Here is a 24,584-nt window from a genome sequence, read left to right on the forward strand (position 1 = left end):
TTAGAGTGAGTTAATTAGGCCAAGTACATATATCAAATAAGAAAAAAAATGTTTACAGTCGAAGCCAAAATTTCTATTTTATATATATATATATATATATATATATATATATATATATATATATATATATATATATATTCAAACATGTTATAGGTTAGATACCCTACTAGACTCCCGAGAGGTTATCTTTCTGTGGAGGTTATTGTCAAATATTAAACGAAAGTTTGTCAAAGTCTGTATAAAAGAATGTGTATGAGGCACTAACTTCACCAGTTTCTGTGAATCATGATAGAAATCAAGGGTTCCACGACCTTGAAAAACTAGCTAGAATAAGGTTCACATACTTGCACCTGATCATCAAGTATGAATCATCCATCATAGCTATATTAATTACTATTGACCAATCCTCATGAGACTTATACCTTTCCAACATGATCAGAAGACACTGAGTTTAGTTAGAAAATAAAAGAAAATTAACCATCACCTCGCGGCAAGCAGCAAGATGTGGCTGACTACTATTTACTTAACCGAAGCAAGCAATAATCCATTGTGCCTTTCAGTGAGTCCATGTGACAACATAATACTCCAATTAGTGGAATAGAATTTCTGGTTTTGCTGCCGCAGGTTTCTGGTTTCTGCACTTTTTCTGTCCCCTCTTAGTTTTNTAGAAGNTCCTTGTGGTTCATCTCAGATATATTTAGTGCTGAACATATTTTGTCCATCGTATATTCAGTATGACATACTTACAATGTTAAAGTATAAGTAAATATAAAGTCAATGGTATGTAATTTTTGCCTATGGCCAATAATTCTTCACTTAAAGACAGCTGATCTAAAAGGCAACTTCAAACAAAGGCCAAAGGGCTCAAAAGGAAGAAGGTTGGTAGAGTACTGGAATTTTAATAAAGATTGTCATCAGTCATGAATTACTGTAAAATCATTACAAACAGATAAACAATGTTAAATAGTGCAACGGTTGGGATTAGGAAAGAGGGAAAGCTAAGAGGCTTATTCGGTGACTTTTTTTAGTGTATGTGATTTTAAATCAAGAATAAGCTAAGAGGTTTATTAAGTTTGTATACCAATATGGAATTGACATATAGATATAGTTACAAATAGCTAGTTAAATTATTGTAGCATATATAAACTTTTTATTTTTTTGCATTTATGCTTGGTTGTACATAGGNTGAGATATTACTAGTGTTGGATGATTATACCCATAGTTTCTTTCAATAAAAAAGAAGAAGTAAATATATAACTGCTATGCATCTTGTACACTGTGCTGCTACAGTAAAAACTTTTATACTGCTAATCAATTACAAAATATTATCAGCACGATTTATTGAGTAGCTATTGTAAGATATACCTAAAACTTATGCATATATAACCCCGTTTTTATAATCTATAAGTTTAGTCTGGAGAAAAGATATCGGAGCTGTCATCATATAGCAAAGTTTGACATTTACTACTAGTCATAGAACTTTGCTAAAGTATATGTTTCCACCAACCACGATTGGAAAAGAAGAAAAAGAAGTTTTGCTGAGAGTTGTTTCATGTCAGGTGCCTCAGTTTTGGAATCATTTTATATATTATAATCTCACTTAAGTCACCTGTTATTGCATATATGATTAATAAGCTGAGGGTAACCAATATAAAATATCAACAATTATGTTGAGTTTTTTTTTTTTTTTTCCTGCTATTTTAAACACACATTTTGATGCAACTTTATTTATTGCTGCTGTAAGGTGTCCCAACCTGACTTTAATTACAAAAATGGAGAATAGGGAACAAGAAGTGGATATTAATGAAAGCTGATTACATGTCATATATATAACTCTACCTTTTGAAAGGTAAAGTTATGGTAATTTTGCTTTTAAGGGAAAACAAGAAGTGTATGGACCAATTCAGTTGTGTGTTCTACATATGCATTTTGCTTGTTTCAACGCGTACGCAGTAACTCGGCTAATTATAGGTGCATTCTTCATTGTTTCTGACTTGTTATTAATATTAGCTTCAATTCAATTGACCTGGTCGGGAACTTCCGGTATTGGGTTTAATGAGTTTAATGCTTCATGCCATTGCATATAACTATTCTCAGAAACAATGTCTAACTTTTAGTAATGGAAACATTTCCTTCAAATGTTAGAATAAAAAAGAAAAACAAAAGCTAATTTCGTTTAGTAATTTCTATAGAAAATTACACATAAATAAGTACTAATATATTTTTTTTTAATTAGCATTTTCCTAAATGTAGCGAGGTAATTTATATAACATTATTATTTTAATTTCTGGTCTCGTAGACAGATTTCAGTATCAAGTAATATTACATGTTCAACTTCATCAACAATTCAAATTTTTTTGGATATTTTTTTACCATATAATACCGAAACAGAGAGGGCACCACCTTATATATATGAAAACAGATCTTTCTTTATCTTATTATTTACGAAAAATGATATTTTTTTATTATCATCAGAGTATGTAAAAAGATAATACACAAAAGAGATTAATATATAATCTGATGTATAAATTATTATACACATAACATTTCTCGTTATAAAAACAACTCAGGAGTTTATATTTGTTTAGACATAGGTGACCGTGCCAAGTAGTAGCAGCTGAGGTCAGAATTAAGCAATGTTCTGAAATTCCAAATACAACAAGAGTAACTCCTGTAAAAAAATTAAGAATACTTGTGTGTTTACGTAAGCTAATTTCTCTCTTTTTTTTTTAGATTTCATAATAAGATATTGAAAACGTGATGTGCTTGAGTAAAATATTAAAATGTGTGTTAAGTGGATTGACAATTTTGAAGGGACAGTAACAGAGGAAAGAAAAGAAGTTGTCGATGAGGGAAATTGAGAATTTTGCATTTACATTGATTGTGTAGATTAATGGGTTTTTATATTACCAGATTGAGGGTGTGAACCCTAATTTTACAGAGTGGAGTAAATTTGATAGTTGTTGTGTTGGTGATAACGACGGCAGTATAAACGAAAATGTCAACAAAAAAGAAAGGGAATGGGAAAAAGAGTTGGTGATGTGTGTGCTGCCATCATTTATGGGATTTAAGTGTTATTTGTTCTATTACTGTTTTTGGAGAGGATTGAGTTAGTGGAGTATCTCACGCTTCCAACCAAAGCAAAGAAGTTTGATGATGTGGTGTTTTCTGAAGAAGACGTAGCACGTGTGGACCGTGTCACATCCCTGAACAACACGTGTCAGTCTCCACTAATAATAAAATAAAAGGTAGTAAAGAAAGTTAATAAAAAGAGAAATGAGAAATTGTGGTGGTGGGGTTAAGGGAGTTCTTAGTTAAGAGGGCGTTGAATTTTATATATAAATAAGTAGGTGGTGCTGCTCTATCTCACCTTGTTATGTGCATATTCTGAGGAACTCTAAGTCTTCCTTGCTCTCTCTCTCTCTCTCTCTCTCTCACACACACCTGAAACCTCTGGTTTGAAGGATCGATTGCAGATTCCAGGTAGACTTTGTTGGCATTTGAGTTGTGGGGAACACAAAATGGGAAGACAACCTTGCTGTGACAAAGTGGGGTTGAAGAAGGGGCCATGGACTGCAGAGGAGGATAAGAAACTCATCAACTTCATCCTTACCAATGGCCAATGTTGCTGGAGAGCTGTCCCTAAACTAGCAGGTCCCCTTTCATTCATCTTTCTCTTCCTGCATCTCTTCATGCTTCAACACACTTTTTTGCCTATTCAAATCCTTCATTCATTTTTCCCTTTTTCTCTAATTCATTGTAAGCAGACATTCAAAAATGGACTTGGAATTTTTCTTTCTTTTTTTTTTTTGCATGTCTTTTGAGCATTCTGATCGCAAGTAATCAAGAAACATTATGGCTTCTGTTGTTTCTTGGACATAATGATTTCAGTATAGCTTGATTTCACTTGCATGTTTTAATCACTGCATGCTGACTTAACAAATCTGTCTTATGTCTTCATGCAGGGCTCTTAAGGTGTGGCAAAAGTTGCAGGCTCAGATGGACAAATTACCTCAGGCCAGACCTCAAGAGAGGCCTTTTATCAGAATATGAAGAGAAAATGGTCATTGATCTCCATGCTCAACTTGGCAATAGGTTCTTCCTCCTCCCGCTCTGTTTCCCCTGTCTCTTCTGCATGTTCGGCTATTCCTTAATCAACCATTTTTTTTTAATTGATTAAATAACCGGTACAGTGTTCTTCTCAAATATTAGACTAGGCTAATCTAAAAACATTGTTTTATATAAAATTAAAACGTATCTCAATCATGTCAAAAGCAATAACTAAAACAAAGTTATCATTTCTATTATACACGCCCTCAAGTGGCAATTTGTTTATTCATCAAAAAAAAAAAAAAAATGGTCCCATGGTATCACACTCCTACAAGGAGGAGAAAACGTATAAAAATTGCAGACCAACTCTCTTTCTTCCTTAGTTTTTTTAAAAGGAAAGGAACTGTATGATTGTATTTATTTCATGTTGACTGTAAAGGGAAATCATTAATGTAGAAATGATCCCCAAGTTTGTCTTACGAGCAAATTTTCTGATTTTGTAACTTCCATGACGTAGTTATTTTTGCTTGTAAACATTCCAAGTAGGAAGTTTTTTATGGAACCACTTTTTTTAATAACTGGGTTCCTTCCTATACTGATTTCTGATGTTTTGTTTTCTCACTTGTGCAGGTGGTCTAAGATTGCTTCTCATCTTCCAGGAAGAACTGATAATGAGATCAAGAATCACTGGAACACTCACATAAAGAAAAAGCTCAAGAAAATGGGAATCGATCCTGTTACCCACAAGTCACTTTCCATTACAACTGAGCAAAGCCAACCCAATCCGCCATTGCAAGAACCACAAGATCAGCAACAAGCTATCCAAGTTGAGGAAGACCCAAAATTTGAGCCTGAAAATGGGCAAAACAAGGAGCCAGAGAAGGCAGAGACTTCATTTGATCTATCAACCATCACCGAAGAAGCTAAGGAGGAAGACCAAATCATGATACCCCTTTTTGAATCGATAATGAATGAGTTGTTCACTGATGAAGTTCCCATCATAGAGCCCAGTGAGATATTAGTTCCGTCTGCTACTTCCGCTTCACCAACCACTACATCATCTTCAACGTCATCGTCTTCTTATTCAAATTCCCCCAACTTCTTTGAAGACCTGCTGCTCCCAGATTTTGACTGGTCCGATGATTACAATGATACTAAGATTGACAACAACAATAGCAGTGTGGCCTTGTGGGATGATGACTTGATTAGAAGTTGGAATATGCTTATTAATGATGATAGCGATGCTGACAGAAAGCAAGTGTTTGACACTTCTGCTAATCAGTACCCAAGACTCATCATGGATTCAGAATCTTGGGCATACGGGTTGCTTTGAGTTGAATTTTTTTTTTTTTCTCTCCACTTCTTACTTGTAATGTGCTTGTAAGTTGTTGCAAAGAATAAAAAGTTAATCACAATTCAAACAGAACCGTAACTCTTGTTTAGTATGTTATCCACTTTTATATGCCCCAACTTTTCACTCTATAATCAAGGGAAAAAGATATCTGTATAAGGTTGTCCAAAATGTCCACTTGAAGCCCTTGTTATCAATTAAATGAAACTTGTTTCTTACTATATGTAAACAGTAGGAAAAGGGAATTCAAATAAAGAAAAAAAAAATTGTATTCTTGAATTTGTGGTAATCCTAACTTGAAATATTTCCCGAATATATGGTTCCGTATTCATTCTTTTTTTAGTTACTTTCTAAGTCTACATTTCTGTAGCAATCAGAAGGCAACTTGGTTCTTTCTGTTTGCGAAAATTTAAATGAAAAGGTGAACAACTCTAAATTACTACGGGGTAAAACGAGAAAAAAAAAATAGAGGAACATTTCCAATTAAATTCCAACATTAAAAGGTAGAAATTTGTCGTTTTTATAACTTTTTTAAGACAATAAATATCATTTACGAAAGACAATTGTGTTAGGATAATTATAGTGTTGTCTTTATAATTAATTGATAATGTATGTTTGGAGCTTCAACTTAGGAATATTGTTTCAGTTAATGTGTACAGAATGATATTGTCTTTTTTCCTTTTTACTTGAAATAGTTATAATTTTGATATAAAATAATTAGCAGTATTTATTGGATTCAACTCACTCTGAAGCAAGCATGAGAAATTTATGTTGTATTTTTAATCATCCATATTATGTTATTTTTTCCTTTTAATCGCATTCCATTTAACAGCAGTCATTTTATTACAGTTTTAGAAGGAACCTTAATTGTTTGGTAAAAAGGTTGAGGTTTGATAGTGGTAAGACAAAGACAGGTTTAAGATGATGGTGGTGGGTTAAGGGGTTATGACAACGACTGCCCAATGCTTCTTTTTCACTGCTTAAAATCTACTCCGCTCACACAGTATTAACTACAAATAGTAAAATTAATAATTATTTATTATTATTATACCTTCATCCAGAATTTAGTCATACATCAGCTTAATAAATGAAATTAAAAAATTAAAAAATAAGTTAAAGTAACATAAAAATGAACTATAACTTTACATGCAGATACTGCATAAAATATATATAATAATGAGACATGATAATTAGTTATTGATTCTGCTGCACTGCAATCTTGATGGATGTTCCATCGGGCTTGCTTGGGTGGAGGTTTTATTACTTGGTTCTGAAGGTAAGATTCGCAAAACCTAATCATAAAATACGTCTCATATACGAACATCTACGATTGTCTATACGTTACATCATGACAGCCACCATATCTTATTTGTAAGCTAAGATTACTTCTTTCTTTCTAAAGTTTCCATATATATAATAGGAACAAGATTGTCAAGCTTAAATATGTTATATCTTTATTAAATGATTACTGATTTCTGAAAAATGATTTATTAGAGAAAATGAAATGAGAAAAATATATTTGATAGCATGTATAGTGACGTAGGAAAATAACTGATGGAGTAGAAAATCGAAAAGTTGAAGTCGATGAATAAGTGTGAAGAGGATGAAGGGAAGGGTAGAAGTGAAGGAAGAAGGAAGAAGGAAGAAGGAAGAAGGAAGGTCTGATGTACAGAAACAGTGCATTCAGTCAAACATGTAACATGCAAGCCTTGGCTTTATGGCTTTCCGCGTTGTTATAACATACATTGTCACAGATATTTTCTTTACATTCCTCATAATGAATCCTCTGCTTATTCATCACTCAAATTTTGAACCCTACCTCAACTCATATTACATCTTAAAAGAATTTAGTTCATCAATTTATATAGATACATATAAGTAATTTTTTTTTATTTAATAAATTTTTAAAAATTAACTGCCTAACAAAAGTAAACATTTATGTATAATTAAAGATAAAATTTTAAAACTTACATTTATGTAGAATTTTTGTTTATTTAATAACTTTTTAAAAATTAAACATTTTCACTATTTTTTTTCTTTATTTTTATGTGGGTATTAAATAATAGTGGTCAGATTTAAAATATTGAAACTTTTATGTATAATTAAAGATAAAATAAAAATGTAAAATATGTATACAACAAAATAGAAAATTTTCCATTTGGTAAGTTAATAAATAAAAAACAAAGATCTACCGGTATATTAATATTTAAAATATATAAAATATTGTTCAACTATATATATAATGGTGTGGATAAATAGAGCTACAACTTATAGTTCTTTTATTAAAAAAGAAAATAAAAAACTTTGTAAAAAGTTTCACTAGTAGTTGACTCAGTCTTCCGTTGACATGTAAGACTTTTCATTTTCAAAAGGCCTGCATAATATTGATTCGCAGAATATGAAAATGATCTTAAATATTTGTAAATAAAAAATAAATAGAAAACATTTTAAGTTTCTAAAGTATTAAATGTTATATTTATCGTAACTCTAAAATGATCATACCTTTGAAATATTTAATATATAACAAAGGCAACAAAAGGTTGTTAATTAGTAGATATATTAATACACATATGTGAACACATTGAGATTTACAAACAAAAATATAGAAACAAAACTCATTAAACAAAATAAAACTCGTAATTTTGAATAAATTAAAAAAAAAGTATGTTTAAAGGAGTGTATTATTAATATTCCAGAATGAGAAGATTTAATAAGAAGGGGTGTAGTGATACATTCCCTCCATAAAAGAAAATAAAAAAAGTGATTTAAGGAATAATGTATGATTTAATATGGTAAAAATAATCATAAAAGAAGAAAAAGTAAAGACATTGATTATGTTTGTGTGATAATTTATGATTTGACAAAGGGTTTCTTCCTTTTACTTGAGATGACGGCAGGTGGAGAAGATTAAAAAATGTAAATAATTTACGTGTATTACTCGGAACCACTTCCTTTTGAAAGATGATAATACAGGCCTAGCATAAAGGCACATAACATTAGTTCCAATTTCTAAAGGAGGCTCAAAACGCGTATATGAGATAGAATTATTGTAATATTTTCCCAAAATTTGAGGAAGAAACCTTAGTTGTTTGATAGTAGAAGTAGAAGAATATGATTCAAAGAGAATTGACCTGAGAAAGTGGAATAACTGAAAGAGTTGAAATCTGTATCGAAGATTGTTTTGTTTTGGTCATAGTCTTTGGTTACAGGGTCTTTGAAAATGGAGTTATGGATTTTTTTACGATGGGTTCAAATTTTTGGACTTTGATGAAGGTATTGCAATGAGTTCACACACACTCTTTTTGGCACTTATTGTCTTTGCCCCAACGACAAAACCTTAATTTCGTGGCCCTCGCATTCATATTGCCACTTCGTAAGTCAAAGGTTGTCCTTCTGAATGTGCCAAGATTCCGCGTTGTCTCCATTTCATACTTTAGTCTATGGCTTCTTTAATATTTTTATAAATTATTCTCTATTATTCTTAGTATAAAACCTTTTAGTATTCACAGTTATGTAAATATCTACTCATTCCTAATTGCCCTGTTTATGAATAAGACTTGATTATGCTTATGGTTATTACATGTATTTAAGGTTACATATTGGTGAATTATATACTTTTGATTTCAATGTCCACTTTAAGATTGTGACTTCATCACGATTTTATTTTGAAAGAGTACATCAATGGGTTGAGAAATAAACTTGTTTATAAACTACTCATTTATTTCAATTATCAAGTAATAAAAGTTACATATCCTCTTTCTTTCTACAAATAGCATGAATGTTATGAGCCTAATATATCATTGAGAATTAATTACTCTATTTAAGATATCGTTTTCTTTGAAATTTGATAACTTGCAATTTCAGATTTGTATATTAAATGTTTTCTAAAACTATATATATATATATATATATATATATATATATATATATATATATATATATAGTAGATACTGAACTACTAAACATATGAGTTTTTAGTGGGTACATTTTAACAAAGTGTACCAANAATTTCAGATTTGTATATTAAATGTTTTCTAAAAATATATATATATATATATATATATATATATATATATATATATATATATATATATAGGGTTTGCTAATTGAGATAAGGAGATTTTTTAGTGGGTACATTTTAACAAAGTGTACCAAATTTTAGGTTAAAGAAAAGAAAATCAATTTTAAATTTAAGGATATTTTAATAATTTTAAAATTTAATTTAAAATAAAAAATAAAATAAAAGGTAGTTATTAAAAATCCTGGTCCGAGATAAGTTATTAACTTTTATTTTATTTTTAATTTTAGAAAACAACTACCTTTTATTTTATTTTTTATTTTACAAAACAACTACCTTTTAAAAAAAATAATGGTTTAGGGTTAAGGTTTAGGATTTATAGAACCTGTCTTAGTTTATAGAACTCGTTTGGGTTTATAGAACCCGTCTAAGTTTATAAAAGTCGTTTGGGTTAAAAAAAAACTACCTAGGATTAAGGGTTTAGAATATATAGAACCCGTCTGGGTTTATAAAACCCATATGAATTAAAAAAAGAACTATCTTTTATTTTATTTTTTATTTTAAAAAACAATTAGCTTTTAAAAAATATAAAATAAAAACTAATAACTTCTTTCGTTGGATCAACCAGGATTTTTAATAACTATTTTTTATTTTTTTAAAATTAAATTTTAAAATTATTAAAATACTCTTGTATTTAAAATTGGTTAACAAACTTATATATATATATATATATATATATAGTGTGTATGAGTTTGGATTTCCAAGTCACCCACAACACTCGCAACCCATACAACATCCGGAACTTAAATTTTGAGTTTGTTTGAATACTGTTTTTTTTTTTTTTTTTTTAATTTGATTTATTTAATATATAAGTTAAAGGTAGAGTGGTCATCACAAAGAAAATTTTTATTCAACCGTTCCCACCTTTCTGTAACCTTTGGCTTGGCTTTATCCTGTATGGAGCCAGAGAGTTGTTTTCGTCGTTTTAAAATTTAACAAAAAATATATTATAATATCGAATCATATTAACGAAATTAATTTTTATTTTAAATATAATTATTTGTTATGTAAATAAATGTAAATTACAATATATTTGTGTTTTAAAAACATAACATTACTTTTGCTTTTAAAATATAATTGTTATTTAATAAAATGATAGGTCAATTTAATGAGTTTAGTTGAGATTGAATTAATCGGATTAACGAAAAAGAACCAAATTCAAAAGGTGCAACATTTTTGTTCTATCTTGTTTTATGAGCTTTTAGAATTAGTTGATGAAAGGATTTGTTCACCTGAGTAGATTTGAGGAAGAGTAGATTTGAGGAAGAGTAATTGAAAGGATTTGATAATAAATTTTTTTATTGTTTATTTGAATAAATTTGGAAGTAAATTTTTTTTTAATTTATCATATAAATTAAATCTTACACTAATTCTCACAAATTTTACTTTCAAATCTAGTCTTACTTATTTCCAAATCTATTCAAATAAAAAAAAAAATTATTTTCAAATCCTCTCAATTATTTTCTCTCAAATCCACTGAATTGAATAAGACCTAACAGACAAACAAGTTTTATGAATGAATTTTGTCACTCATTTACAATTTAATATAAAATAACAGTTATAATAAAAAAATATATAAATTAAGTAATTTATTATATGACTGATCAATCAGCTATAATTCAAACAATTGATTGTTGGTGAAAAGTTCAAAAGAATCATGTTAAGATTAGACAATCAAGAAACTAAGTCGATAAATTATCTATCTAGTTAATTAATCTATGTTAAATCTGTTTAGAGGTAATGTGTGATTATATACAATTTGATTGTAATTAGTTTTTTATTAAAAAAAATTTATTCCACCAAAAGTTATAATATATAAATTTGAGGTAAAAAGATAGGTAATTTTATATTTATTATGTTATTAATATGTGATTAATTTTAATATCAGTTCTAAATTGAACAAACATACAACGTGAATAAATGATAAAGATGAACAATTTTACTAAGACTTGAACTGAAAGATAATCTATCAATCGTACGTTAAAAATGGTTGACTTAACCTTTACACTTGAAACAATTGAAATTAGTTTCTTATATATATATATATATATATATATATATTTTAAAATTCATGTCGATCTTCTAAAAAAGCAAACTGTGCAGAAGTGGTGCTAATAAAGTTTTTAATACAAATTTGGGGACGAATTTCATGAATTAAATATCAAATTCAAATTCGAAAAGATAGTTTTTTTTTTTTTTTTATTTATTCATTACTAGTAGGCCGATCCTACCATAGAATCTTATGCATGAAGATGAAAACTATTTTGCTATTTTAATTTGTTCAAACAATATTATGATTCCAAATTTGACGGATAACCCTCTTTCCAAGGGATAGTGACAGCTCTTCAGGTTGGATGAAAAATGTTTAGTGTATTTTTTTTTCTCTCTATTTTATTATAGAATTGTAATTATTTAACGATAAAAGGTGGAAAATTCTTAATAAATAAAAAATAATTTGAAAATAAAACAGTGACAGATGAAGTGAGTATTTGATGTGTGATAATTTGAAAATATAATTTTTGGTTGAGAATTGACATTTGTCTGACCAAGGTTCCGAGAATGGTTCGAATTTATATCCACACTATGAGAAATTAGGACATGAGATCCAACAAGATGTGATAGTGAGTCTTAAATGGCATCGTATCATATCAACAACATCATTCTCAATCCATATCACCCCGAATGTGAAAAAGCTCCAACAAATACAAAGACGAGTGACACGACACAAAACCATGTTACCAATTTCGAACTCCTAAAAAGCCAGATCGAAAATCACTAATCTTGGTCTTCATACTATAATTACTCACATTATTGCAAACTCTTCATAAAATCATCCTCTCAATTAATTCCTCTTATTCTTCCATTTATGATGCAACGCACACATAAAAATGACATCTTATATGTGGCCATCTCATACTTCTCCTCCATCAAAACCACTATTTCTTTTAATTTATATATATATATATATATATATATATATATATATATATATATATATATATATATATTTTAAATTTAAATTTAGGATGAAAATCTATCTAGAATAATTACTCAACCTCAATTTAAAGTATATGTGCAGTTAATGAATGTTATCCAATAGTAAGAATTAAAAAAAATGAAAAATTAAAAAGGAGAATTCATAAAGACTGAAATTAAAAAAAAGTACTGGTTTTATAAAAATAAACATATATTTAAAAATAATTTATTTTTTTATTTAGATTAAATAAAGACCATTGTAGTGTACTTAAGTATATAAAGTAATGATTTTTTTTTAGGATAAAGTGGATATAGTTTATGCTAAATAGTTGCGAAGAGTAAAGACGTGCCAAGTCATGAAAATACGCTTTTTAAGTGCGTGACAACCTGCGTGTACAGCAGAACATTAATACCAAATTCACGTGTCAATCTAATTTGTCAAAAATACTAATTACTTTTGCAATCATTATTCATAATTAAATATATATGAAAAATTAATTCATTATTCTTATTTGATATTTAATCAACTTCCATTTATTTTTATTGCATTAAATTAGTAATGCAAAATAAACTAAATAATCAGCAGTTTTATTTTATACATTTAAATATACCTTTTCCTTCCGATACTTGCAGTGATTTAAATAAAATATTATTATTGCAGTAACCGTGTTCTGTGTGTCAATGAAAAAAAATTAACAATATCTTGAAAAGCCTTATTTTATTTGGATGTTTTAATTAAAATAATTTTTATTAATATATTTAAAATTGGTAATGACCTTTTCAATTTTTTTTATTTCACAAAAAATGTATATATTATGTGCACAATAGCATCTTATTTCAGTCACTACGATAAGGTTTTTAATTTTAGTGTCAGCTAATTTTTTTCAATATCAAATTAAAAAATGTTGCCGATAATTGATTGTAAATATATTATTTAGCAATATGTCTTCCGTGAAACAAAGAAATAATAATAATAGTAATTATTATTATTGTTATTATTATATATTCACGTAAATATGCAATTGGAAAATATTTGAATTATCTCGTGTTTGACGACAAAAATATGAAGTAGTTATATTTTACATTGAAGCTTTTTTCTTCAAACACTATGTCACAGCACGTCATAAAGTTTTAGATTGAATTTTGGAGTGAATTTCAAAATATTCTAAAAATATGTAAAATTAATAAAGCTACAAGATTTCATGAGTAACCTAGGTTAAACAGTTTTTGTCGGAGCAAGATTATTGGTGGCTAGGCTACCACACAAAGTTTCTTATATGAGGTGTAACTGAGAGAGTGATATGATTGGTCGACAATATATTATTTAGTGAGTCAAATATCTTCATTGCAATCGTTAGAAGGTTCAATCACATATCACTACTATACCTTTATCAATTTCGTTGATTGACTCCATAGTTATAATTACCATCATAATTATAACTTGGTGCGGCTAATCCCTCATATCCTTCATACGTTGGATTCAGAAAAAAAACCAGTAGTACGTAATTGTCGATTAATAATCTTAGTGCAATAAACGTAATAAAATATTATTTATATTTCGAATCCCTCAAACTATTCATTGTTTTTTTAACGATTAATTTTGGGAGTGGAAAACTACAGTGGAGCAAACTCATTTTCTGTATACTAGGTAATTATTCCATGCATTAGTCAATCTACACATCAGTGGTAGGCAAGACTAAGTTAGACAAAGCAGGGTTGTGTGCCAAACTCTCATAGGCACATACCACTACAAATACATTTTCTTTTTCATATATGCTAAAGCACAATTTTAATTTTGTCTTATTTGCAAGAATCTTGATGACTGTATTGTAAGAAAGATATTTATGTTTTTTTATATTTTAAATAGTTAACAAGGACCTGAAATCATTTAAATAGTTAACAATAAATGTAAAAATTTCAAAGACAGTATTTAGGATGGAATAGAAAATTAAAAAGACAGTATTTTCATACCATGACTTGAAGATAATTAGTACCATCACAGTTCTATCATTCCAGGCCTCGCTTCTATACAATTTTTGAATTTAACATAAGGAAGCAGTAACATGTAGCAGCTTCTATCACCATTCTACAGCAGTGGACGCATATATATCGACAAGAGGCTATTCATGTACTAGCTTGTATGATAAGTATTAAGCATTGTCGCAAGGTTTTGTAGGTGAAACAGGTGATTCTTTAGAAAATCTCATAGAATTAGATTATATATGGGTTTATAATATATAATTAATTGAGTGTAAACTTTATTTTAAATATTGATTTTGGTAGATTAAGTTAAATATAAAGTTTATTTCATAAAATAATATTAGAATTATCTAAATTTTATTTTTGTAAGATCTATCATATTACTCATTATTAAATTATTATTGAATCACTCATTAATATATATTAATATATAGTTTCACATTTAAAATATATATTTCATAATATAAAGAAGTGTATTGAAGATCATACATAAAATAAATATTACAATATAGAAATGAACTCATATCTCATTAATTTTGTAAAATTAAATTAAATTTAAAGTCTAGGTTAAAAGACTATTCATTCAATGGGTGGTAAAATGAGGAAGAGATTTATTTTCTGGAATCTTTAACACACATCCTATTAGTTGATGCTAGAAGGAAAGGTAAAGATGTATTGTTGGTTAAAAAAAATGCTAAATAGTGAAAGAATTCATTTTACTCTTTTTCTTTCATAGAACTCAATCTTACTTTTATATTCTATTACATTTCAATAGTGGCCTTGCTTGATAGTCTTCAAAGTTTGTAAGTATTGTTTTCACTTAACCAAAATATTAGAAATAATATCAATGAGCTAGCTATTAGCTTATTTAACTAATTAGTTTAACTAACATAAAACTGTTTGATATAAATAGCTTATTTTACAAGCTTTTAATAAAATAAACTAGTTTATCAGTTTGCAAAAAAAAAAAAAAGTTAGGAGTGCACCATACATAAACTAATTTATTAACTTAACTTGCTACCTACCATCTAATTATTAAGCATTTTTAGCAAAGGCACTGAAATATATATGCAGGTGTGCCTCTCTGAAGAGATGGGACCAACAGAACAGGGTTTAGAGGATGGAAGCCAGGGCACTAGATAGAGATGAGCAATTCGAAAAAAAAAAAAAAAAAGGAAAGAAGAAGAAGAATATTAGTGTCTTTGTTTTAATTTCCAGGTGATCAGAAAAGAAGGAAAGTGGATTGAAGATGATGATTGATTGCTGAGTGGCTTTATGTGGAGCTTCATTTCCCTGTAAAGGCTCAAGGTGCCGATAAAAAGTGCACAAATGAAATCATAAACAACAGATACAATAATCATAGGATAAGCTTTTTCAAATAAATAAATACATCAACTTTAAGATTATCTAAACAATTATTTAGAATCTCACTTCTCAGATTTCGTTGTAAAATCTCACCATTTTCTCATGATATATTGTATTCATACATAATATGAAAAACAAAAAAAAGGATACCCTTTATTCTTATCTCGTATGAAAAAGGCCCCATTTGTAAAAGTTGAAACCTCTGTATATATATATATTATATATATTATAGAAGATGAAACAAACTTTATTTATACTAAACGCAAAATACAAAGTCTAACATATTTTTTTAACATTTTTGTTTACTATAAACTGTAACATAGTTAAAATTTAGAAAAGAGAAAAAAAAATAGAAGAAATTGAGAAGGATAAAGGTAGTAAAACCTAAAGGGAAGAGAATTGTGATGAATAAAATAAGGTATATGGTAAGATGGTGTCCCTTGGTTGGGGCGGTGCGACTTGGTGTACCAAAATAGATGGGACAGTCGACCCAAACACGCATGAATTCCATTGGTGGATGTTGGGTCCCTCCAAAGTGAAAGAAAGTGTCCTATGCATGAGAATTCAGAACAAGGGTTACCCTCCCATCCCTTTCATCATTAGTTAAAATGAATCAATGCCCCAATGAGTGCATGTTTACAACTCACCTTTCACGTCTCCAATACCTTCAAATATATATATATATTAATATAATTTTTTTCATTTTTTACTTTTATCACTTTCATGCATACCACGTTTTCCTTTTTATAAACCACAAACACCCTCGTATTTCATATTATTTAATATCACACACCGTTTCGTAATGCTTTGCTCATTCACAGGGTCATACATTTCCTTTTAGGTTTAGAATAGCTTGCAAATTCAACGTAGTAGACTGTTCCATACTCTCCCAATGAATGACTAGCTTGACGCAATCGTACTTTTCCTATTAGTATGGTTGGAATCACATTTTGGTATCTTCATTATTCTTATTAACAGTTTGTATGAAAAGAATATAAAATGAGAAAATTTTATGTAGCCAGTGGGTAGAAAGGGAAAGTTATGAATCAAACTTTGGCGTAGACTTTCCTTATTTTGTAGTTTAGATAGAACTGCCATGGCCATGGAATTCTTACACTAGGACCACATATCCACTACCATACCACTCATGTGTGAACGGGTCTATACCCTAGACTCTAAATTTGAAGGTTGAAAAACTTTAGACATTCTTATCACCTAATTAATGCTATGAAATTATAATGATCTTGGATTCAAATTTTACACAAACAACTTTATATATTCAAAGAAATACTCAATGTCCGTAATAATTTTGTTCGGCTTAAACAGGATTTTATTCTGTATAGAATAATAGTGATAAAAAGAACCTGTAATGATACAAATGGTAGGGTAATTAATAACATTTGTGAACGCAGCAGGAACAAAAAGAAGACACAAGAAGTCAACGTTTTGTAGGGAAGCTTTTGTAATGAACGAAAAGTAAAAAAAAGACAACAAAAGGAGAATATAATTGTTAATTTGAGGAAATTTTGCACCATATTAATTATGTATATATTAGTATATCCGGGACTTTAACCAATGAGCATGATGAATGGATATCTGGAGATTTGATTGTTACATCCATTAATTTTAGAAAAAAGGTTATGTTCTGCAACCACATACATTATTATTATTATGGGTTCTACAATGTTCTTAAGGTGCCACGGTGTCCCATTAGAGTATATGAGGAACAGACATCATGTTTTGGAGGGGAGGGTACCCAACACAGCAATAATCCATCAATTGCTCCAATATAACAAATACATATGTGGGTGCTTGAGATACATAGCCATTCTGGCCAGACATTTTCTTTTGCCTTTTCATTTTAGTCTCTCACATTATCATTTCTACTTTCTATTTTCTTCTTGCTTCAATAATCTTTCGACACATGTTACGTACCATTTTCGATTAGTTGCCACTGCAAACATAACGTTCTTTCCAGAAAACCTTTTGCTCAGTTTTGTTGCACCTCTCACTTTTTATTCATATGTAGTATGTTTCATTTTGGTTCCATTTGATTTTTCTTTATCAATTCAATTTTACATGACGTGAGAACTTGATCATGGTACAGTCATACATATATGTATATATATATATATCAGACAGTTGAAATCTGTTGTTAGAAGACGCACTTTTGGAGGAGAAATTGCTAGAGGACATGGATTGAACATTGAATTCGAGAAGTTCCACGTTGATGATGAATGAACAAGCATAAGCTGGTAATCATGAACTTCAAAACTATACTGTGTGACGAGTGGAAGTTACTGTGGAAAAGGAGAAAGGGAAAATGAGAACTTCTGGTTAAAAAATCAAACTTTACAAAAATATTAAAATATATTCTACCTAAACACTAAAAAGTATATATATTCTTTTATTTATATTTCTCAATTCATTTTCTTTTGGACAAAACAAAGGTTCCTTAAATACAAAAGTAGATAAAAGCCGACAACCAATATCAGCGGCGAATACTGATATTTCTCTGAATTTCTTTTGGGCTATAAAAACCCGTGGGAAATGATGAGTTGTGTTTTTCTGAAAAAATGTGGGCTTTTTTATCTTTTGGGCCTTTATGTCTGTTCGAAAGTGGATAAAAATAGTTGAGTTGGCTAAACTCGGCCAGCATGAGTGGGCTAGACTCGAAATTTTGTTAAACTTCGAAATGAACATAATAAAAGAAAGGAAATTTGCACATGTTTTTTCTTTTAAAAAAAGGTGCTTATTAATTAAAGTAAAGAGATTCATGCTTCTTCGTGTGTTTTTCTAATCTCTTTATTTTTAAAATATAATAAATTTCATTTTTAACGAACAAATCATATTTATTTGTCAAACAAATAATTATTTAAAATTATTTGTTTTAAAAAAATTATATAGATTTAAACAATTCTATGTTAAGTTTTTTAACTGTATAAATATGTGTGAAAACCACAAGACATTCAAAAGTGACCGTTGGCTCTGATGCTGACCCCTTTTTACGCCTTCGAGGATGATAGGCCCCACCTTCCTCTTTCTCTTCCTTTTTGTGTTTTCAAAAGGAGTATTGTTTTATAAAATAAAATATAAAATAGTTTTTTAATTAAAAATATGTTTTTTTTTGAAATATGTGTTTATAAAATAAATAAATAATGTAAAATAAAAGTGATTTTGTGCAATATAATAAATAATGGTACTTTATTATGGAAGTAATATTAGGATTTTGAGAAGCGGTCCAAGTTTTAATTGGTTTGAAGTCCCTATCTGATTAACACGCCAACCAAGTACAAACAAAAATCCTATCTTTAACTTTACAACCATGGACTGATAAGAAACAAAATTATGCTTCCTACTTTAACGACTAGGACACAGTAAACCAACTAAGTTTTTAAAACTTTTTTATGACCGTTTACTTCAAAATTTCTTTTAGATTCGTTTACAAACTATTAAAAACAGCATACAAAAAATCACCTTCGTCTTTTCATTGTATTATTTTCAATAAATAAAACTAGTTTATATATTTTCTATGTTACTTTTTCAATATTTTCTTTCACGGTCCTTCGTCCCGTTGCTTGATTCATCAAAATTTCTCATTCTAATGGATGGAGTAAATAAATGTCTTAAATTTAACTGATTTCTAATTAAATATTTTTGCTTAGAAATAAAACACTTCAATTGTTATTAATATAAAAAAATATTTTAATATTTAACCATTCGAACATTTGGGTCAAATTTTAATGAATATGATGAATATAAAATGAAAGAACGTAAAAAATCTCAAATGGTAAAACAATATACTATTTGTACAACTCAAGAAATGAGAAAATTAAAACAGTTCAACGTAATCAATACTTTTTTAATATTGATGTAATGAATTGACAAAGCTATTATTTTTCTAGTACTTTTTATTTTCAATCCTTTAACCTATTGTATGTGAATCAGAAAAACCTGGTATATATATAATAGAAAAGTAATTTATATACAATATATTAGAGATAAATAAATGTCACATACTTGGATTGAAGGTGACGAATAGCAAGAGATGGAAGAAAAATTAATGAATGCGGATTATGGTTAGTCAAGTGTAAGGTATATATATATATATTCTTAGTTTCTCTTATTTTCTATAAATTGTTAAAAAATAAAATGAAGGTAGCAGAGAGTTTGTTTGCCTCATTCCTCGGTCCTTGTCTTGTTTTTTCTGATACCTTTGCCTGTGCTTTGTTGCAGTGAAAATCCAAGACACATCTTGATCTTGCTCTCTCTTGTTCACTTCACTCTCTCTCCCTCTCTTACAGCATTTACCCAGCTTCACTTTCCATTTTTCTGGCTTGGTGCTTTTCTCTTTCAAGCAGTTCATACGTGAGTTTTCACTAAGTTTGTTAGGGAGATTTACACTATGGCCAAGCACTTTCTTCTTCTTCTTCTTGCAGTGTATGTGGCTGCAATTGATGAAGGTGAGTAGTAAGTTTTAGTTTCCTGTTATTGCAGTGTATTTGTTATTGTGCTTTCTTTCACTTTGGTACAAACATGAGTTGGCATTGTTCAGTTTGCACTGATGAACTGCATTTACTTGAACTGCATGGAGTACTCTTCAGCATTCACTATTGAAAAAACCCATTTTATACCCTTCCTAGCTGTTAAGAGTGTTCATTGAGATGTAGGGGTGGGTTTGCTTGGTGGGAGTGAAATTTTACCGAGTAACAAGACATTAACACAGACACACCCATACTTGCTGTTCATTTTTTCACTCCTCACACAAGTAGCAGAAAATCCTAAGCCTGGCTGTTGAAAATATTTTCTGTTATATTTAGCTGGTGTTGATGTTCAAATGCAAGGGTTTCTGAGCCCAGAGAGGCGTGGTATGGAGTTGCTTAGAGTGATGGATTAGTCCATTGTTCTCGTTTACCCCTTTTTTCCCCTCTTAGTCTCAAAGCATGAGGGTTTCTGTAGATGTTTCTTATTTTGACTGAAAAAAGTTGAGTTAGCAATTAATGTGCATGTGTAAGAAAAACTGAAAAAAGGAAGAGGGTTGATGTGCTTTTATTAATCGACCTTCTTGAATGGTGATGCAGTCCACCAGTGCTATTCCAATATTAAATGTGGTAGGGCGTCTTTGTAGTCCTTTTCCTCCACATTTGGTTAAGTGTATATACTCTGACACTTTTTACATGTCTAAGCTATTTTGGAATAAGCCTGTTTCATTTTTACTGAATTTACTATCTTGTTAAAAATTCCCGTGTCACAATATTTAAAACTTCAGAACAAAGCAAATTAGCCATTTCTTATTTCAAATGCTTACATTATATTTCCCCCCAAAATCTGAATTGTTTTGAGGAATCGGCCTGCATATGCTTCTATGTCAGCCTTGATTATCTAACCAGTTAGCCAGTGATGACTTTATTCTGAAAATTGTTTAATGGATCTTTATATTTGTTACTTGCAGAACCATTCATTGGGGTGAACATTGGAAGAGATCTCTCAGATATGCCTCACCCCACTCAAGTAGTGGCACTACTTAAAGCTCAGCAAATTCGACATGTTAGATTGTATGATGCTGACCAAGCAATGCTCATTGCCCTTGCAAACACAGGAATACGAGTTGCTGTGTCTGTTCCTAATGAAGAGATCCTAGCAATTGGTCAATCGAACACTACAGCTGCTAAGTGGGTTTCGCGTAATGTGGTGGCTCATTACCCTGCCACTAACATAACATCTATCTGTGTTGGTTCTGAGGTTTTAACTGCCCTCCCCAATGCGGCAAAAGTGCTTGTCAGTGCCCTTAAGTTCATTCATTCGGCCCTTCTGGCGTCAAATCTTGATCACCAAATTAAAGTTTCAACACCCCTTTCCTCTTCCATGATCCTTGACTCATTTCCACCTTCACAAGCCTTCTTCAACCGCTCGCTGAATCCAGTCTTGGTTCCAATGTTTGATTTCTTGCAAAGCACTGGTTCTTATCTAATGCTCAACACCTACCCTTACTATGATTATATGAAGTCAGATGGTGTGTTCCCGTTGGACTATGCACTCTTCAAACCCCTCCCTCCAAACAAAGAAGTCATCGATTCTAACACTCTTCTCCACTACTCCAACGTGTTTGATTCTGTGATTGATGCAGCATACTTTGCCATGGCTTTTCTCAACTACACTAACATTCCCGTGGTGGTGAGTGAAACAGGTTGGCCCTCAAAAGGTGACTCTAATGAACCAGATGCAACAGTAGAAAATGCCAACACTTACAACAGCAATTTGATCAAGCATGTGCTTAACGTAACTGGAACTCCCAAACACCCCGGCATTGGTGTTAGTACTTACATCTATGAACTCTACAATGAGGATGCAAAGGCAGGTTCATTGTCTGAGAAGAACTGGGGTTTGTTTGACGCAAATGGGAAACCTATTTATGTTTTACGGTTAACAGAATCAGGAGGAGTGCTAGCAAATGACACCACCAATCAAACTTACTGTGTTGCAAAAGATGGTGCTGATCCCAAGATGCTGCAAGCTGGAATAGATTGGGCATGTGGACCTGGCAAGGTGGATTGCTCTCCTTTGCTGCAGGGACAACTATGTTATGAACCAGACAACGTAGTTGCACATGCAAATTATGCTTTTGACACTTACTATCATCAGATGGGAAAGTCTCCTCAGTCTTGTGATTTCAATGACATGGCTACAATCTCCACCACCAATCCTAGTAAATTGCTAATTCTTTTAAGATTAATTTTTAGTTTCGGTTGATCTATTTTAGCTGCAAAATTTCTAGAGTTGTATTGCTGATTTCTAGTATAACTAAGAACATTTCGAATGAATGCAGGTCATGGATCGTGTGTGTTTCCAGGAAGGTAAGACATTTGGCATTTAGGTTCATTTCGTTAGCTGTGATGTTTATGTGTGACGTTACTGATGCTCACAAGTAATTGACATTTGTGAACATGTGCAGTCTTGGCAAAAATGGAACCTTCCCTAACGTCACATTATCATCGATGAATTCCACAAATTCAGATTCTTCTGCCTGGAATCTACATCATGGTGTCAGAAGCCCTGTAATGATGATAGTACTTCTTCTGCTCATGGGAGTGGTTTGGCTATAAATTTTATGTAACTCGGATATGTATTGTTCATTTTAAAAATTAGTGGTAGATGAGATGAGGATGTTATGTGCTAGTTCCTTCGCATGTTCCTGTTTGCTCCTGCAATTTTCTTCCTGAGGAATGGCAGTAACATGTTTCGTCGTGTAATACAATCCTTTTGTTATTATAATTTTTTAGAAATTATAATTATGCTTATTAGTTAAGGTTAAAATAACAACCTAATTAAATCGGTCTCAAAATCACAATCATATATATTGAAAAGTTCCGAATGGTTTGTGTTGTATTGATCACAAGGTTCTTTCCTTTAGGTGGGAGATATGCATCTTAAGAATAAACTTTTATTTTGGTTCATACTTCAAATATCCAATTTTAATTCAATTTATTCGCTTAAAGTTATCAATATAATCTTTCAATTGCAATTTTTTAAAAGTAAAGAGCAAAATAAAATTATGAATTTCAATTGTTATTGTAATCCTCTTAGAGTCGGTCTCATTTAAAGCATCTAGTCAACTCTTTTAATTTTGGCTCAGAAGTATTTTTGTTCACTTTTTACCATTTATTGCTCTTTTACTTTCAAACTCATCCAATCCTCAAAATCCTATTCGGATAACCTTCTTCACACTCTTTTACATATAAATATTCAAACTATTAAGATTACTGTATTCAATACCTTCATCACACCAGTTAAGTTTAATTATGATTTACTACCTATTTTTTTCTTTTAAATTCGTCCTTTCACAAGTTAATATATGTTAATTACCACAAATATTTTATTCTTTTTTTATATATTTATTAAGAGTATGAGACTATTCTTACACCGCTATTTATTTCTAAATTTTCTAATATTATATATATATATATATATATATATATATATATATATATTAAGAAAATAATGATAACACGGTCTTTTTGAGATAAACACCTAGGGGAAGATATTATTAAGTTAAGAACTCTTGTTAGCTTCAAGTATGGTCTTCATTAAAAATGTCTCGTGTGTGTGTTTGATTTAATTTATCTGTTTAAATACTTTTTTTTAAATACTTAACTTCCAAATTTATTTACGAATTTAGTTCATGTAATTGAACAATAGGATAAAATATGTTTAAATTATAAAAAAAAAATAGCTTATTTATATCAAATATAATTTTAAGGTCTAAACTATAATTTATATTAAATATCCACGGTAGTCAATTGCATTTTCCTCTTTCATGCTTTGATGCATTGAGTGGTGTATTTTTTATCCGAAAAATATTTAACAAAAGAAGTTAATATTATTTTTATTTTATTTATTAACTAATAATAATTTTATCTAATTTTAATTTATACTAATTCTCGTTCAAAGTATATTTATAATTTATTATAATATCAAATCAATTTATTTTTTATCACGTTAATTAACTTTACAAGATGTTAACTTTTCCCTTTATTCTCCACCCTTTTATTTCTTAAATTCAACACTTTTCTTTCTATTTTGTTTTCATTTTTTTGTCTTTACAGTTCTACTCCCATATAAAGAAAGTTTCAATAATATACAATCTATTATAGTTAAACATACACCTTCTATTTCGGCATAAATATAATAATTTTTTAAAAAGGTAACAAGGTTTTGAAACAGTTTAAAATTGTGTATATATACATCCTTAGATCTTAGACAGCAAGAAAGCAGAAAAACAAAAGT

At 29.8% G+C, this 24,584-nt stretch overlaps 2 protein-coding genes across 2 annotated transcripts; both read left to right on the forward strand.

Moving 5' to 3' along the window:
• The first annotated feature begins 3,215 nt into the window (after positions 1-3,215).
• Positions 3,216-5,706, forward strand: LOC106757307 (transcription factor MYB41). Its single transcript, XM_014639946.2, has 3 exons — positions 3,216-3,654; positions 3,966-4,095; positions 4,681-5,706. Exons 1-3 carry the CDS (start codon positions 3,522-3,524, stop codon positions 5,381-5,383), a joined length of 966 nt encoding a protein of 321 aa, XP_014495432.1. The 5' UTR covers positions 3,216-3,521; the 3' UTR covers positions 5,384-5,706.
• Positions 5,707-19,927: 14,221 nt separating this feature from the next.
• On the forward strand, positions 19,928-23,128 carry LOC106756821 (glucan endo-1,3-beta-glucosidase 2). The gene is made up of 4 exons (XM_014639420.2): positions 19,928-20,263; positions 21,253-22,506; positions 22,627-22,654; positions 22,753-23,128. The coding sequence occupies exons 1-4, from the start codon at positions 20,206-20,208 to the stop codon at positions 22,901-22,903; spliced, it is 1,491 nt and encodes a 496-aa protein (XP_014494906.1). The 5' UTR covers positions 19,928-20,205; the 3' UTR covers positions 22,904-23,128.
• Positions 23,129-24,584: the final 1,456 nt, after the last annotated feature.

This window comes from Vigna radiata, chromosome 3 (genome assembly GCF_000741045.1).
Source record: "Vigna radiata var. radiata cultivar VC1973A chromosome 3, Vradiata_ver6, whole genome shotgun sequence".
Taxonomy (NCBI): domain Eukaryota; kingdom Viridiplantae; phylum Streptophyta; class Magnoliopsida; order Fabales; family Fabaceae; genus Vigna; species Vigna radiata.